This window comes from Patagioenas fasciata, chromosome 8 (genome assembly GCF_037038585.1).
Source record: "Patagioenas fasciata isolate bPatFas1 chromosome 8, bPatFas1.hap1, whole genome shotgun sequence".
In the NCBI taxonomy this organism is placed as follows: domain Eukaryota; kingdom Metazoa; phylum Chordata; class Aves; order Columbiformes; family Columbidae; genus Patagioenas; species Patagioenas fasciata.
Window position 1 is genome coordinate 42,500,484 of NC_092527.1, and position 18,093 is coordinate 42,518,576.

At 49.5% G+C, this 18,093-nt stretch overlaps 1 protein-coding gene across 22 annotated transcripts in view; it reads left to right on the forward strand.

The window, feature by feature from the left end:
* The window catches only part of JAKMIP3 (Janus kinase and microtubule interacting protein 3), a 62,890-nt gene that overhangs the window by 11,607 nt on the left and 33,190 nt on the right, over window positions 1–18,093 (forward strand). For 21 of the 22 annotated variants that reach the window (XR_011740367.1, XM_071812262.1, XM_071812257.1 and 18 more), the window contains exons 3-4: window positions 14,920–15,061; window positions 16,888–17,099. Coding sequence is in view for 20 of the 22 variants with exons in the window: in XM_071812262.1 (XP_071668363.1) it covers window positions 16,965–17,099 (135 nt within the window). In the remaining 2 variants the exon portion in view is untranslated. The remainder of the gene's footprint in view (window positions 1–14,919; window positions 15,062–16,887; window positions 17,100–18,093) is intronic. The other variant, XM_071812273.1, reaches the window with a different exon arrangement.

Here is an 18,093-nt window from a genome sequence, read left to right on the forward strand (position 1 = left end):
AGCCCTACGCATCCCAAACAGCAGCGTCCTCCTGGCAGGGACAGCACAGGGACAGGAAACCCAACGTGGACCGGGATCACAGGTTTGTGTCCAGACCCGTTGAAGGGCTGGCAGCGGGGCTGGCCGGGAGCTGGGGGTGCTCAGCGGTTCTGGAGACACTTCATTGTACCTGAATATGTGTTGCGTGTATCGCCTGATGCTGAGCTAGGCTGCTGAGGTTGGTGTAAGAGATTGGGTTTTACGTTGGAATAAGCTTTGGATTTTAAGGTGTTAATCAGCTTTTTTGTTCCCGAGCCATTGGAGCTCACAGTTAACAGTGAGAGCTGCGGGTTGCACGGCTGGGGCGTACGCCCTGTACCTGCAGCACAAAGTACTGGCGCCCTGGGTAGGCTGAGCCTAACGGAGAGCGATCTCAGTCTGCACGGCTCGCCTGAAATTCTACGCAGAGATTTCCATGCCGTTTCTGCGTGATTTTGGGAGCGCAGGACAGAGAGAGGCAGCGGGTCTGGCCCGTGAGCAGGGTCAGGAGCCCTTTCCGTGCACCCCATTGCCCTGCAGGGTGCCAGACCCAGCCGTGGGGTATCACAGAATCACAGAATGGGGTGCCCTGCGACCCTCCAGCCCATCTGCGTCTGCAGGAAGGATGACAGGGCAGGATGGGGCAGCTGCTGGGGCTGGGGCTGCGGTGCCGGGCTGAGCTGCACCGCAGGTACTCGCAGACCTGAGGGTGTTTGGCCAGGAGCAGCATAACTCCTGGGCTAATGATAAGACGCCAGCTTTTCTTTTAAATACAGCGTAGACAGAGGTTGGGATTTTTCTCTTTCTTGCTCAGCCTGATTCCTGTGCAGGCTTGCGTTTGATTTTTCTCCAAATAAACTGTTTCCTGTTGTCATAACGTACCCAGCTGGGGAGGGTTCAGTGGGAATATCTCGGGAGAGGCTGGCAGAGCAGTGGATCTGGGAAGCGGATCCTCCCCGTAGCGCTGGCACGGTTTGGTAAGTTCCATCTGAAAAATAAAAAGCTGCTCCGTTTGCTGAGTCACAGCCCCTCGGAGCTGGAGCCGCCACGAGCCGGGAGCCGCCGCGCTGCCGAGTCCAAGCAAAGGTGAGGAAGGGCCGTCCAGGATCCTTCTCGGGTGCCTTTCTTGTCTGAAATGATTTTCAAAATCTCATCAAAGTATATTGTAAGTTAAATCGGGCATGTCGAAGCGTGCAGCTACATTTGTCTTGCAGGGTTGGGGGTTGCATGGCTCTTCTAAGGCAAATCCCGGTGGTACCCTGGGCTCTGAAGGCAGAGCGCATCCCTGGGCGGAGAGCGGGCTGTGGTGTCCCTGCTCCCGTCGGGATGCAGTGCTGCATGTCCCCGTGTCCCAGAACGGGCTGTGGGGTCCCTGCTCCCGTCGGGATGCAGTGCTGCATGTCCCCGTGTCCCAGAACGGGCTGTGGGGTCCCTGCTCCCGTCGGGATGCAGTGCTGCATGTCCTGGTGTCCCTGCTCCCGTTGGGATGCAGTGCTGCATGTCCCCATGTCCCAGAATGGGCTGTGGTGTCCCTGCTCCTGTCGGGATGCAGCGCTGTGTGTCCCCATGTCCCAGAATGGGCTGTGGTGTCCCTGCTCCTGTCAGGATGCAGTGCTGTGTGTCCCCATGTCCCAGAACGGGCTGTGGTGTCCCTGCTCCTGTTGGGATGCAGCACTGTGTGTCCCCATGTCCCAGAATGGGCTGTGGTGTCCCTGCTCCTGTCAGGATGCAGCACTGTGTGTCCCCATGTCCCAGAACGGGCTGTGGTGTCCCTGCTCCTGTTGGGATGCAGCACTGTGTGTCCCCATGTCCCAGAATGGGCTGTGGTGTCCCTGCTCCTGTTGGGATGCAGCGCTGTGTGTCCCCATGTCCCAGAATGGGCTGTGGTGTCCCTGCTCCTGTCGGGATGCAGCACTGTGTGTCCCCATGTCCCAGAATGGGCTGTGGTGTCCCTGCTCCTGTCGGGATGCAGCACGTCCCCTGTCCCTGTCCCAGGCGCTACCTCTGTGGTCAGGGAGCCCAGACCTGCCAGGCCAGGAGGCAGCAGCCCGTGGGTCGACTCTGCTGGGGAGGGGGGTGACCCGCGTGGCTGGGGATGTTTCTGGTTGATGGAGCGGGAAATTTGGTTTGTTTTCCCAGTGGTGAGGTGGTGGGCAGGCAGGTGCATTGATTCCTGCCCTGCTAACAGAGTCGCGGTAAAGCAGGCAATGATTATCTTTTAGTGCCCTGAGTCTATTCTGCTTTCCTCGCGTTTATAAATCTCTCCGTAGCTAAGGCCTGGTACTTTTCCAAGCTCTGCACTGTTGTTTATTTGCTGTAGTTGTAACAGCTTTATTTATTCTTGCTTCTATACGGTGTTTTAGTGGTTCAGATGCACAATCAAAGATTGTTTGCTTTCTGAGGCTTTTTGTTCTTCTTAAGTCTGCAGAACTGGGTGTCAAATCCAGAGAACGAGTTTCTATGGGAAGGAGGGAGTTGTGGTTGGCGGGGGAAGCCGGCCGGGTTTCCTTACAACAGGGAAGCTGCAGGTAGCACAGCAGCCTTTGCTGGTCACCATTAAAATGGAGCATTTGGCATTTGAAATCACTCTGGGTTTGTTGAAATGCTGCTGAAGTATGTATTATCTAGAGAGAAAAATAATCTCTTGCTGTTATATCGAAATATACATGGACATCTAATTTGTGGTCACTTTACTTGTAAATTGCAGATTTGTGTTTTAAGAATAAGAACATTTCAAAGCAAATATTGAACTTCAGAATCTATGACTATTTGTTTTCCATCTGCTTTTTAATAGGTTTTTACCAAGTAAACAAAAAGCTCAGCGGTACCTTTAGAGGCCGTGGTTTTGCTGCTGCCCGGGTGATCGACCCAGCTCAAACTCCGCAGCACGAGCAGGGTCCCCCGAGCAGAAGTTCCTGCCCCGTCTGTGTGTCCGTCTGGCTGCGCAGTGCAGGCAGGGGGGCTGTGACCCATCCAGGCCTGGCTCAGGGGCTGGAAAAGCAAGCTCTGCTGCGGCTGCTGCAGCACAGGAACCTGCAGCTCTGCAGTTGTGTCCCACCTGCTCCGGGTCCCTGGCCGGGCGGGACGCAGCGCGTCTGCTGCCAGCGCTGGAACAGGCTGCCCAGGGCAGCGGTGGAGCCGGCGTCCCTGGAGGGCTGGACAGACGGACATGAGCGTCTCAGGACATGGGGCAGGGCTGGGGAATGGTTGGACTCGATGATCCTGAGGGTCTTTTCCAATCAAAATGATTCCGTGATTATCTCTCCTGCACCTGCCCCCCAGGGTTGCCCAGCAGCACTGGGAACCACCACCCTCTCTGAAAGTCCATTGGAGACACTCATGGTTTTCTATGTTTTGCTGCCTTTTAAAAAATGTTTAGCAGCTGGCCTGTTTTAGCAAAGTCAGAGGTGCATGGGGACCGACCTGAAGCTGAGAGCGATGTCTTGGGAGGGCAGTGGAGCTGGGGGCTGGATGGATCTGCTGGGGGCTGGATGGATCTGCTGGGGGTGAAAGGATCTGCTGGGGCTGGCTGGATCCACAGGGCCTGATGGTGCTGGTGTCCCGAGCTGTGCTCTCCTGCCCATCCCGGGGGCTGTTACAGCCGTAATACAATGTTATTTATTTTATTGTGCCTGCTGGGGGGATGGATTTTGTAGTTGACATCAGTAGAAACAGTACAATCGTTTTATTTATATTGCGGTAGCAAACAGTTGCCAAAGAAAAATATTGTCTTGGATGTAACGTACATATTTTTCCTGGCCATGTAAATATTTGAGTTCTCACCTGATTACAGGCTGATTCAGGGCAGTATTGAGGCAAACTTCTGAGCCCGATTCTGTGCACATAGTGCTCCTTTCCATCAGCCCATCAAAACAAAATGGGCTTAAAATACTTGTAAATTGTGTTCATATTCACGTTCTCTCCTCCATCATGGAGCTCCGCAGTCCAAAAGCGAAATGTGCAATATTTTTACTATAGACCTCTTAAAGACCCGCACCACCAAACGCTGTGCGCTACAAAGGCAGAATGCATCACTTTAATACTATTTCTTTGATTTCTTTTAGCATCCTTCCACAGGGAGTGTATGTAAAAAGCTGGAACAGATCGGGGAAGCGAGGATCTGCTAGAGCTGTGCCTTTCAGGGCTGCTGGGGGTGCCATACCTGCCAGCTAAGGCAGGTGTCCATTCCATACTGTGCGTTACTATTTGCAGCAGGTCGCAGCACAGGGTTTATGGGGTGGGCTGATTTGTGACTGGGGTGGTGGAGGCTCCAGCGCTCGCCCCAGCAGCATCTCTGGTGAAGGGTGGATGCTCTAGGCAGGGGTTTCAAGGCAGTGCGGGGCTGCTCTCGACGGTGCTCGGGAGGCACCGGCAGCAAAACCTCTTGTGCTGCCACGTTAGTTACTGAGACTGAACCCCAGAATAGTCCTGTTAGCTGTGGTATAAACGCTGGTGCTGGGCTGGCTGCTCCCAGTGCTGCGGCTGCACGCGGTGACTCGGTGGAGCGTTTCTAACCTGTGCTGGTTCGGCCCCAGCAGCGGCAGAAGGGCCGCCCGGGTGTGTGCTGTGCAGGGCAAAGTACGGAGGGTTCATCTTTCCGCTGGAAAATCCTGTAAGCGCCTCCCGCCCGTGCGCTGCGGGGTGGCTTCTTGTTCTTGGCGTTAGTACGAAAAACTGAATGAAAACCCTTTTTGCCTACACAATGTCAATCATTTCATAAATGCCTGTTTAATGTCTCTTCAAAAAATCACAGATCCTGATTCCGTTATTACCCGGCTGTACCTATTATGTTTCTTTTAGATGAATACAAGTACAATAACGAGTACCTACCACTTATCTTTCTGCAACATTATAATGCTTTTGGTCTTATTTCCCATCTCCTGCTATTACAATCTAGTATCTTATTTACCTGGCTGCGTGCACAACAGATGTCCTCCGTGATTGCTTCTAAATCTCTGTGTGGAGGATATGTCAAACTGTATTTTTAAATATAGATTATCTTGTACCTCCCATACTGAATTTCATGTTGCTTAGTTACCTAATTTTCTAGTTCGAGGTTATTGTTGTATTTTTTCTTCCTTTTCCTTGTTTGATACTCCTTACTCGTTTTGATTGACCTAAATAATCCTCTGTTATCAGGAGGTTTTGATATCCTACCCTTTACTGTTTTTTACAGGTCGCTAGCAGAATATCAATCACTGCCAGCCCTTGCTCTGCTCCTTGGAGCCTGCAGCTGCACATCTCCATGTTTTAGTAGTAATTGCCCCGTTGTCTCTGTCCCCATCTGTGACTGTCTTACACATCGTGTTACTAAATCTTCTTATACGGTTAATGACATCAGCGTCCAACCCTCAAGTATATGCTGTGAAACTGAGATTCAGATTTACATTCTCACGTTCTTTAGACCTTGATGTGCCAGGTCTCAGTGATGTTCACATTTACGTTCTCTCATCCTGCACAGGTTGACGTGCCAGGTTCCACTGATGTTGACATTTACGTTCTCGCATCCTGCACAGGTTGGCGTGCCAGGTTTCATTGATGTTCTCGTTTATGTTCTCACGTCCTGTACAGGTTGACATGCCAGGTTCCACTGGGGTCATGTCTGGAGCCCAAGAGCCGCTCGTGTTTCAGGCTGTCAAACGCTCCTGCCTGCTGGCGAGCAGGTGTCTGTGCAGGTGGAGCACCAGCCCGTCTGCTTGGGCACGGACTTCTCTTACAGCTTTAATATTCTGTGTGTATTTGCACAGTTCTTATGTATTTTTTTTGTCCAACCTTTAAGAAGTTCAGGTTCCCCTGAGCAGAGCAGCCATGGCTATTGGTGTACATCATGTTGTGTATCTCCAGCCTTCTGGAGCTTTGCGGTCACGTAATTCCAGCCTCTGCCGCTGCTGGAGAACGTGCCCAGCTGTGACCCCAGCAGCTGGAAGGGAAGGGACCCCAGCAGCTGGAATGGACAGGGCCTGGCAGCAGCATTCCGGGTGCCCTGCTGTGCAGGCAGAAGCCGGTGGCTCCGCTCCCCGTGCCGGCCGCTCTGTGCCTCTGGGAGCAACCATCAACCGGAGAGCCAGGAGCCAGATGGACGCATCCTTTCAGCCTGAGATCGGGATGGTGCGGCCCATGTGAGAAGCCACTTTCTCTGAAGGAGTAAGTGCAGGGGCTAAAAGATGGGAAAATCCTGAATGCAAATCCCGGATGGCCCAGATGCCGCATTACACAGGTAGCCAGGGCAGAGCTCCTTCTGGCTGTTCCCATCTGTAAATGGAGATGTTTGGGAGAATGTTTTCCCAGCTCTTTCCTCTAGCGCTTTTCCGAACCATCAGGACAGCTCTGGGATGGAGATACGTGCAGGGGAGGAAGTTCTCCCGAGTGAGACATCAGCAGGCGCAGCTGCCAAAAGATGCCATCTTGGGTGGCTTGGCCGCAGCAGTGAACTCCAGCAAGTCTGGTTTAGTGACACAACAGAGAGCACGAGCAGCTGCCGAGGTCCACTTCCTTCCTTTTTTTCCCCCCTTCACAATAGAGAAATGAGACTTTTCCGAACACGTACAGATCCTGAGGTTGCCCCGGTTTTGTCCCTCAGCAAGCCAATCTGAACTTGAGCCAATGGAGACTGGTGCGGCGGTGCTGCCAGGGTCCTGTCCTGTGTAACCCGCAGCTGCTGAGCGGCCGAGATCGGGAGAACTTTCCAAACCTCTGCTCAGTTTTAGTCAATGAACCTGCTCTGGCAGCAGTTGTGCTGTTGTGGTGGGGTGTTTTGTGTTTGTTTTTAAAATAATTTGTATCTTGGTCCCTGGGTCTCTCTTGTAGGCAGGTAGAGGCCACCTGAGCCGCACGTTGCTATTGGAGATTCAGTTCTCTGTGTACATTTGTCATTCTTGGTGCTGATAGCAGGCAGCTCTCTAACACATTACAACTCATGATCTTTCATCACATACACACGTGGTTTGGGTGGTCTGCCCTGAGCTGCTCCTTCCAATTATTTGTACATTTTTAAAAATATTTCAATTATATTTACATTCGAGGTAATGCTGCTTATATCAAGTGTTGCATTAGAGGGATCAGGTTATGTTACTCTTGTTAGTAACTGAAATTGTATCTTGAGTATGATAATGCGTCCAAACTGTGGTTTTCCATGGAAGTCTTCTGGTTGTTAGTCCTGGTTAAAAAAAGTTACAGACCTCTCATGTTGAAAATAGGATTTTCCCAGAGGAGTTAATCCTTTGACTTCAAACGTTAAAGCTGGGTTGAAACAACCCTTACCCTTTTCATCTCCCTTAAAAGCCTGAAGTATTGAAGAACGGGTTTGGTCGTGCCACGCTGAAAGGAACGGAGCTGTTCTGGGAAACTACAGGAAAATGCCGATCCGCACGCCAAGCGAATCGAATGGGAAGGTTGATGCAGCATCTCAAATCAAATCAGCTTTAAAAAAATCAGATTATAGCTTAAAAATTCTCAGCCATGTGCATCTGGTTAATGCACAAGGCACCTACTACCAACCGTCACCTTGCCAAGGTCGGCGAAACACCAGCGCGTCCGTGTGTCCTCACGCGGCCGTGACTCCGTCCGCGGGGACAGGAGGGTTGGCTCGCGTCGCACCCACGGTTCCTGCTCCTCCTTGTGTCCTCTCCTGCGTGACTCCAGCGCCTTCCCTCCTGCTCATTGCTCTGTCTCCCCTTTGGGAAACTCGAGCTTTGTTACAGCAAGGTTTTCAGTGTTTTGTTATCTGGGAGACCATTCTGCCTTTAGGATTTCATTCGCTCGTCTTCCACGGGCTGGCTTGGCGTTTTATAAAATCTTTTGAAAAGTGGATATTTGTGGTTGGAAATACGTACTTAAGCAGATACAGCTGGAGTACCCCTCCCTTCCTACGCCAGTACTGCGCTCGTGTCACGGCTGTGGGATCTGATGGTTCCTGCTCTGGTGTTCGCAGCGTGAGTGTCAGTGGGTCCCTGTCCCAGTGCCAGGTCAGTCTGAGCTTACAGCAGTGGTCCCAGTTCTGCTCACAGTTTACCTGCCAAGAAATGGTTGATCAGAGTGGGCCCTCTATGTACCAACAGCAAACACAAGAAATGTGTCCAAGGGAGCTTAGCTGAGGTTCACTACAACCACGGCTAAATATAAACTTGCTTTCACATGAAAAATTCTCTCAAGGTGGCAATATTTTTTTCATGGTCATCTGGGAATAAACTCATCCTATTTGGTGTTACGAGGACTGAGTGTTATGCTTAAAGCTTTACACAGCGCTTTTCTTCAAAGCGCTCGGCCAGCTCTGCTGTCCTTGTTCCTTGGTCCATCTCTGGAGAGAGGATCTTCTGCTTTCAGACTGAAACTCTAGAGAAGTGGCTTTTAGGCACTGATTTTTAACCCCTGGGTATATTAATGACCAGATCATTGCACTGGATGGAAAGTTTCCTGCTGGCTGAAGTGGAACTTGGCTCAATGCCTCATTCGTATCCCGAGGAGGAGCTGTGCAGAGCCAGGTTTGGGGTATGGCTGCATCCCTCCCCAGCACCCCCGTTCCTGCACACAGGCTCTTTCTCAACATGCAGCGCAGCTCTGTGTTAACAGACATAACAGTATTCTTGCCCCTTTCCTTTTTTTCAAATCCTTTCCTTGCTGCTAAATATTTCTATGTTTTCTCTTAAAATGTATTTTACTCAGTGGATAACCTAAAATGAGCTGGATATTTTGGCTTCTTGTTTTTCCCTAATGTTGGTTAGATGTGAGAAGACCCTGCTCAGGTGCTGATTGCTGTGAAATCTTTGACCACTTACAGAACAAATAGCTCTTTGTCAGCTCATCTGAAACAGGACCTGCTGTCCCCAGGGCAGCACCGGGGAATCCCATGGCATTTCTCATGTTCCAAACAAGCATACAAACCTGTTGTTTTGTGGCCAAATGTGTGAGTTAACTATACCGGTTCTGATCTCTTCAGCAAGATCTACAAATAAGTGGATGTTTGGTTTGTTTGTTGTCGTCCTTGTCTCCCTTGGGAACTTCTAGCAAACTTTGCTGTATTTGTTATGAGCGATTGTACGGGTCCATGGATGAACCCTGCTGAGCTCTGATACACCGAATTACCAGCTTCCTTCAGGGAGGAATGTAAGGCTGAGCTCATAACCCCCGGAGCACACAATCACTTCCAGAACTGGATTTTGTTTCCCTTCCATGTGCTGTCACGTTATCATGTGATAGAAACGCGTGTACCCACAGCAATTCCAGATCACTGTGTGCCAATACATCCCAAGGATCGTTGGGTCCGTGATGGTTTTCCCACCCTAGATCCACGTCCCACACCCAGGATTAGTTCAGTGCCGCCCGCTTCACGAGTGAAAAGCCCCGTTGTGCGACGCCGAGCGCTGAACACGAAGCGATGCTGATGTGGTATTTGAACAGCTGCTCTGTTCTGAACCCCTTTGTCATCTCGGGGTTGGATGTCTCTCCCAGCCTCATCTTCTCTAGCGATGCTCTTGCCAGAGTCTCAATAGCTGTCAGGTTGCTTCAGCTAGGATATTTAGCAACGAAAGATCAGATTTGAAACACTCCAATCCTCAGTTTTTTCAGGCTGAAGGAGCAGTTTTTTATTAGAGCTTGATGGGCATCTAAAAATTTGTGAATATTTTGATTTGGGAGATTATGTGACTTTCCATTCAAACTCTTGTCAGTTGCTGTGAGGTGCAAGGTTTGATCTCGCTGTAGACATCGGCACGTGCCTGCTGAGCAGGTCCTTAGGGACACGGGTTAGTGCTGGAGTGGGTTGTGGTTGGGCTTGGTGATCCCGAGGTCTCTTCCGACTGCAATGAACCAAACTGCCGGCTACAGATCTCGTTTGGAGGAGCGCGGTCAGCCCAAAGAAAGGCTCCGCGTCCTGCCGCGCCGCCCCGCTCCCCGGAGCCCAGCGTGGCGAGGATGAGCCACTCCGGACATCAGCCTGAGTTCTGAGATCCAAGAGGCACTGTTTTTGTTGCCACGGTAGAGTCTGTTATTTTCAAGCTCATTTATAAATTGAATAAATCCAAGAACTGAAAATCTTTTGTGAGAGTGGTGCAGTTAAGTGCTGCCTTTCCCACTCAAACCCAGCTGTGTTGTGTGTTCATGCAGAAGGGGGCTGGAGGGCTGGTGTTAAACAGTTATTTAGGGATGTTAATAACACGCTTATAATGTTTCCAGAAAGTGCTTTTGGATCATACGATGCCATCTGTGTTACACTTGATTGTAGTTAATTATACAGGCATGAATTCCTTGGGAAAATGGATGGCATTACTCAAACAGTTTGTTTGTGATCAAGATAATGGAATGACACAATATTAAACCAACGGAATTAAATCTGAAATGCATTCCTTGCTAATAATCCTCTGCAAATCAGTGGAATTATTCTGAGTTGCTCCAGTTTAACTGGGAATTTGCATAGGTGTATTGTTGTAATATTATTGCGATAGCTCCGGTGTATTTTTGTACCTAAAGCGTTGTGGGGTATCTGAGAGAAAAGAAAAATTAGCTTCATGCATAATAGCTGCTGTTTGTCATTGGTTATTTCACATTCTGCAATTTAGCCATAAGAAACATAGCAGTTGAGCAGGTGGCGTGCTAAGGTGACATTAAACTTGTGGCGTGAAAATACGTGTGTTGAGATTCAGTAGCAATTACGTCCTGCAGTACTGAAATCCTATTAATCAATTCTGTTGTACTGTAAATGTTAACTATGCACATAATTGACACTCAACGATGTTTTGTGTTAATAAAACAAAAAGGCAAGCTTTGTAAAACTTGAGATGACAAATCAGGGGCTGTGATTTAGACGCGTACGTGTGTGTGGTGCAAACAGGCGCCTGCGGCCCCGTGCGCTGGGTCCATGCGGGCTGCGTTGGCGCGGCTTGCCAGGCGCAGGAGCTTGCATGGGGTTTGTGAGCACGGTCCACCCAGCAATGAGTTAAAGCCAGCTGTGGTGGAAGGATTAATCTTTGAGGGAAGATTCAGGTCAGTCAGGGTTTGACATGTGTCTGTTAAAGCCGGTGTTGGAATCCATCTAATCCTCAGCAAAACTTTGGGTGCGCTTGATCCGCAGCCCCGGTGCCGTGTGGTGTTTGGTGTTTGATTGTTTCATCGAGTGAAGCAGGAGTCCTGCAGAGGAGCCCTGTCTGGTGCTGGAGGGTCCCGTGTCCTCGGGACGGTGTCGCTGCTGCTCTGGGGAGCAGCTTTGCTCTGGACGCGGAGCGGTCTCGGCACAGGTCGAGCTCAGGACAGGCGCGCTCCTTTGGGCCTGCGAGCTCGCTTACCCACATTCGGTTTGATTTCTTTTTCCCAAGTGTTGTATCAAACTCATCTCAATTTAACCATTCTCTACCCAGCAGAGATGAAAACCCTCCTGGGCTGTATACAGGAAATACGCAACACAACCACATGTGCGTGACAGTGTGTCTTGGCGGTTACGGATCTCAGTGCTTTCAAGACTTCCTACTTGCTGTACTTTTCCATGTGATTTCCAACAGATTTTCTTCTCCTCGCGCTGCGGCTGGGTGAATAACGCCCTATTTGTGAGAGATGTCTGTACAGCCGCGGAAGCAGCGCGGGATGTGGTTCCGTTGGCAGAGAGAGCGCTTTGGCTTAGCATGAAACACCTTTGCAGAGGAAAACTCCTTTTCTTGCGGTTGGATCGACAGGCTGCTCGAATCCTGAGTGGGAAACTGAGATTTCTCAAGAAGAGCTTCCCTGTGTGAGGAAATGAGAACTCAGCTGTAGACAATATTACATTAGCTTTCTGTTATGATATTTAGAGATGCACCAAGGGCTCAAAAACCTTTGTCTAAATTACTTAATTATAACAATTTGTCAAAAATAGAAAACACCAGTGTTCAGTGTTCAGAAATTGTCAGTATTTGTAAGAATGGCGTTTTCCTTAAGCTATGTTTTGCTTAAAATATTGGTATTCTGGGTAGGGATTTATTCATTTGTTTCAGAAACTACTATCTAGAAAACACATTTTCCAATTAGCCTTGATGTCTGAATTGCAAGTCAGGAGCAAGAAGAATGATGAGCCCTGCGAAAGGCAGCTTATGATGCATTATTAATGCTGTTTTCAATATCAAACATGCCAGGAATCATATGCATAATATATTATTCCAGAGTCAAAAATGTGAAGACCTTTCTGTTCTATTAAAACGTGTCTTATAGATGCCCCCCTCGCATAACTCACTGGGGAAGGAAAAGAGACAGAAATCCAAAGGCACCGTAAGTGTTTTCCCAGGAAAAGGCTGTCAGGTCTGCGTTCCCGCCTCTTTGCGGGGCTGCATCAGCACAGGGATGTTGGCTCGGAAACGTCCTTTGCAGGAAGATTTTCTCCCAGTATTTGGGAGCAATGTTGTTCGAAGCCCGGTGTCTGTCCCGCAGTCCTGTGGGAACACGGCTGCCTCTGAACCACGAGAGCGGCACTTTATTAATACGAGTAACTACTTTCATGGTTCCCGACGCTTGTCCCAGCGCGCACACAGGAGCTCGTGGTTGTCACTAGAAAGCTGCCCTACTCCGCCCAGCCTGATTTGCCGTTATCATCCCTGGGAATAATTACCCAGCATGCAGCAAAAGGACCGAGGACTCCAAACTGCAAATCCCTTCCTGTTCTCCAGGACAATGAACACAGGAGGGAGCCAGTTTTTGGAAATAAAACCATTGCTTTTGGGTTTTGTCCTTCGGTCTATGCAGCAGCCCAGGCATTTCAGAATGTTTGGTCAGAACCTGCCCCGGGATGGGTGCACGGCGATGTCCCCATTGATGTGCAGCGGTGTCCCCACTGACGCGCTGCAGCGTGCGGGCTCAATGTGAACCTGGAGCAGGACACGTCTGTGCGAGCGAGAATCACGGAATCGTTTCGTTTGGAAGAGACCCTCAGGATCATTGAGTCCAACCGTAACCTAAACCAACCCCAGCACTAAACCGTGTCCCTGAGAACCTCATCTAAACACCTTTTAAACCCCTGCAGGGATGGTGGCTCCACCACTGCCCTGGGCAGCCTGTTCCAGAGCCCAACAGCCCTTCCCACGAGCCAGGGTTCCCTTCACTGCTCCCTGCCTTCCATCCTCTCTGTGTGAGCACATCTCCAGCTGACGTAGCCTGGTTTGCCTTGGGAAGGGAAACGTGCTGCTTTCTTTCAGGTGTTCTCTGAGCATCCTCCCCGGATTTGGGAGGTGCGGCTGCTGAGCCGGTTTCCATCGCGCTGCAGGTCCTGTACTGTTAGCGTGTTTGTGCAGACAGACCCTTACCAGAGCCCATCACATTCCTGTTGTCTGGATCTCTTAATCCCTGGATGTTATTCTTGACTACATTCAAGTTTTATCATTCTGTCCCTTTTCCTCCTTAAAGATTTAATTGGGGAAATCCTCAGCTAATTCCCATGAAGTTCTTTTTGAATCGGTCTTATTACTTTAAGAGGTGGCAAGGGAGCTGATTTTTGTGCGGGCAAAGCTCATTAAGGCTTCATTCAGCATTCCTGCCGGGAAGATGTTTCCAACAACGGCCCCTTTGCCCACGCTGTGCCAATGGGACCCTGCAGGACCCAACCATCGCTGCTGTCCCATTCTTTGTCACCTCTAACCTAAGGTGGGACGCGCTGACACGAGCCACAGCGCAGCCTGCAGGGCAGAGTCCCCTGGTGTTGGTGTCTGCGGGTGGACACCAGCTCCAGGCGGGGACTTTGGTGGTGAAGCCTTAGCAAAGCCTGGTCTAAGGTGTAAGGTGCGAGGTTTAAGGCGAGCACTGCGGGCTCCAGCAGCTGTTGTGTCACTGCACCAAGGTGCTCGTACGGGCAACAGCGATCGCCCGGCTCATAGCATCTCAGACCTTCCACAAAGGTTCTGTAGACCCGCTCAGGACAAGCGCTGCTATACAGGCCTTTTGTTCTTGACAGCTAAGCAGTTTTAAATTGTAGTAGTTTAGCAGAGAAAAATCAGATTTGGGCAGTTGCTTGGCATGAGAAGTGTCAACTCGTACAGTTAAACCTTGGTAACATTTTAAGTGGTTTATTTGTATCAATTCCTTAGTTTTATTTTCTGCAAGTAAACAAACAAATTATCATAGCCCTTGTCTGTCAAAATAAACCTTCTGATTGAGATGATTTTCACGAATGCCCGTGTCATTCAGTTTATTTGTCTGACGTTGGAAGGCAAGCAGTTCAAAGCCTGTATGACGCTGCTTCCCGTTTCCTCTGGTTGTGAAATATCCTGACTCCACCTACTACGTCTGCCCTTGTAATACATGATTTAAGAAAATAATCGTAATACACATAAATCCTTCATTCATTGTGGTAGATAGAATCCAGTGCCTGTGGCTATAGACTGCCCTGGTTTTTATCTGTAAGGAGGGTTTTGAGACCCCCATTGCAGAACAATCACTGATGTATGAGGCAAGAATTGTAAATACTAAGAACATCTACTCCTGTTCAGAGGTTTTTCAGACAATATCTGTAAAACTTCATTTGTTCCTATTTCTTTGACCAACCAAACACATTTCTTTTTATAGAAACCTCAAGGTTATGTTGTCAAGCATGGCCGGGAATCAACAAAATGAAGACTGCACTACCTTGCTTTGATCGACTAATACCAGGAATTTTTCCCCCCATGTTCTTTCTGCAATCTCAGCCTCCCCGCGCTGACCCCAGGGGGATTTGTGGTGCCCGCGTGTCCTCCTTGTCACCCCAAACCCTCGGCTCTCCCGCTCCGAGTCCCGTTGCCACGTCCCATGCGGCAGCCGCCTCTGTCGGCTCCTTTCTCCCTAATGGATGCAGGTTTTTGCTTTTAGAACTCCAGTCAGCCCTGGTTTATTATTATTGTTATTGCTGTCATTATATTGTTATTTTACTATTATCGTGTTGCTGTTTTACTCTATCATACGGTTGTTTTATGATTACAGCTGCTCTGGAGCGTTAAGCCCCCTCACCCGTGCCTGTACAGGGAACAGCGCTGCTCTGGTGCGGTTGCGACCACGAGGCAGCATGAATAGAGCAGCGCATTGAAGGTCGGCATCCGGGAGGATCGTTACCCACGCTAACGAGGTCGGTATGAACAAGGTTGGGAATATTTTTCCAATTTAGAACTTTTTGTTCATTTTTCACAGTATAAATCAAACAGATCTTTAAAACAAGTGTTTGCTTCAAGCTGGTATTGCAGTGACAATTAAAAATGATTCCAAATAAGTTTTTGAGTGTGAAGTACACGTAACCTGTTCAGGATATAGTTCTGTTTAAGCAAGTCTTCAGGACCATCATGCGCTCTGAACGCTATTGCGATCCTTCTCTTCGGTGTTTCCCCACTTAGCGTTACTGTCTGTACCTCTTGTGTGAGCTTGGTAGCTGATTCTCTAGGCATTTCAGTCCTTATTTTGCTCCCGTTCATTTTTTCCATTGATCATTACAAAAAAAAACCCAACCAACCTTGGATAGAGGGGTCGGCTTTGCCTAGAGAAGCAGCGGCAGCGGTTCCGTTGCGTGCGTTGCTGTTTGTCCTTTGGGTAGGAAGGAACTGGGTTTGCGCAGCCACGCTCCGTACCCGCAGACCGAAAGGTCCCCGGGTGGTTCCCAAGGAGCCTGTGCAGCAGTGTGGGTTCTCCTGCCATAGCGCTTTGACAAAGTGGTGAGGACACCCTTCAGGAAGCAAACAAACCGACAAAACCACCGAGGAAACAGCATTAGCAGACAAAAATATTATGTTTCTCCCTACTTTTATCTGTCTCAGATTGCAATTTCTTTGGAGTGAGTTTGTCTTGTTCTTAGGCTACCTGCACCTGAAGGTTATAGTAAGCTAGAATATGTTCTTTTCAAGGATATGAGTCTTTAATAACCCTTATGCTCTTTCTTTGACTACGAAGGGCCTTTGGTTTTCATTGACATTCTACCTTGGGCACAGTCTCTCCAGACCTCAGTGATGCTTCCCCATTCCAGAACACTGCTCTTCATTCTTGGGCAAAGTCTCTGTTGGAGGCTTTTGAGATAAAAATCAACAAGTGCATATAGCTTTTAGTGTTATATTTAGTAGTACAGTATCTGTTTTATTGACAAATCTGAAGTTATCATTATAAACTGTCTATGTTGTATAATTTAAATGTGTTGGGATTAATGGGCTGGTATAGAGTGCAAACTATAATCTGTTAATACATGAATTCTGTGAATTCGGATCCCCTTTTGCCCAGTGCTCTGCCGTTTAATAGAATGGATTGGCTTGTCTCAGGTTTTATTTTTTTCTTAGATTTAACTCAAAACCTCTTAGTGTGAGCAAAACTCTGATACTGCTACCAGACTTACATAAACCTGTATTTGGTAAATGAAGCCTCAATTGCTGTGTTGATGATGCACGGCACACTCCTGCATGGAAAGCTGCTGTTGCCTTTGTGTCACCTCCGCTTGCTTCTGTAGCTTCTTACTGTTTTTATCACTTTTATTACTTCCATCATGAATATCTGGAAAGTATTGATAGGAAACCAAGCATTTTTTCCTCTCAAGACTTTGTTTTAAAGCACATAAAGCATTCTGATGGTGCTGAGAGCGATTTTCCCAGCTGCTGCTGTCCCCAGGCCGTGGCGTTGCCAGCGGGTGGTGCTGGGTGTCCCTCCCGAGCATCCCGTCCCTGCTCCGTGCGGATTCCAGCGCAAACGGAGCGACAGAAAACACTTACAGTTTGTCATTTAAATGTCTTGCTCTGTACAGGTGTAATACAGAATATTATTGCACCCGAATGCCGTCAGCCCTTACTTAATGCAGGAAGAGCTGCTGGAGCCGGCCAACGTGCCCCGGTGCTTTGGAGAAGTGCGAAGCGCCTCGTGCTGCTCCTGGCGGGAGCTGCGTCCCCGCTGCCCCCCGGCGCTGACGGGCTGTGCTTTCCCCAGGCAGGTGAGAAGATGTAGCGGGCGCAGGGCAGGACGAGACGCCCCGAGCGAGACCCCGTCCCTGCCACGGCCTCACCATGTCCAAGAAGGGCCCCGGCGGCCGCGCGCGGGGGGACAAGCCGGACGCCTTGGCCGCCTTGCAAGCTGCCAACGAGGAGCTCAGGGCCAAGCTCACCGACATCCAGATAGAGCTCCAGCAGGAAAAGAGTAAGGTGTGCATCCATTCCTTCCCTTCCCCAGGAGTTAAAGTACATTCTTTTGGTTGTGACTGCCAGGCACTCTTTGTAGCTGATCTGTACGTGACTTGGAAAGCAGAGCGTGTGCACCAGGAGTTAGCCTGGTGTGGCAAAACGGGGCAGCCCCTTTACTGTAGATTTGTAAATGTTCTCCTTGTGTTTCAAACACGTGTGGGACAGCAATTCCTCCCCTGCGAGCGATGCTGCCCAGCGGTGCTGCCCAGCGGTGCTGCCCAGCGGTGCTGCCCAGCGATGCTGCCCAGCGATGCTCCACGGCCGGTCCTGGGCTGCGGGCAGCGCGCTGGCTCCCGGCACCTGGGAGATGAAGTTGAGACGTCACGTAGATAAATGCCAGCAAGGGACCTGGAAAAACAAACATCCGCTCAGAACAGATGGCATAACCATAGCGGTGGGCTGAAAGCTGTTTGTGTCCTTTGTTTCTCTGGCTGGAATTTTCTCTAGTAAATATTCACCTGTTTGCGAGGATGTCTGCACTCAAGGGTTGTTAGCAATGTTATGTTACTCAGAAATTCTCTTCGCTGATTCTCCTCTTGCACATTTGCACTGATTTCTTTTGGATTTTATGCTCAAAATCCTTCAAACTGGCTGCATAGGACTTCCAGGTGTGCAGCACCGGGCTCGGTGCAGCTCCAGCCTCAGCTTCCCCGCTTCCAGGCACATCCTTCAGGCCGCTTGTCACCGACGGCGGGAAACGTTCATTTGCTGCTCCCTAAGCCCCAAATTAGTTTCCATAGATAAACTTCGGGGCTTTTTGGTTCCGGAATGCCAATGGAGACGTGCATTACCGTGCAGGGACAGAATGATATTCTGCGTTTTGCCATTCATTTGCATCATCATTAGGCATTGTAGACTGTGAATCTTAATTTTTAAGAAAGCTTCTAGGGGCGTGTGTGTATATACATTTAAATAGAACATCTCTTAATCCTTTTGTTGTGAAGCAGCATTTGCA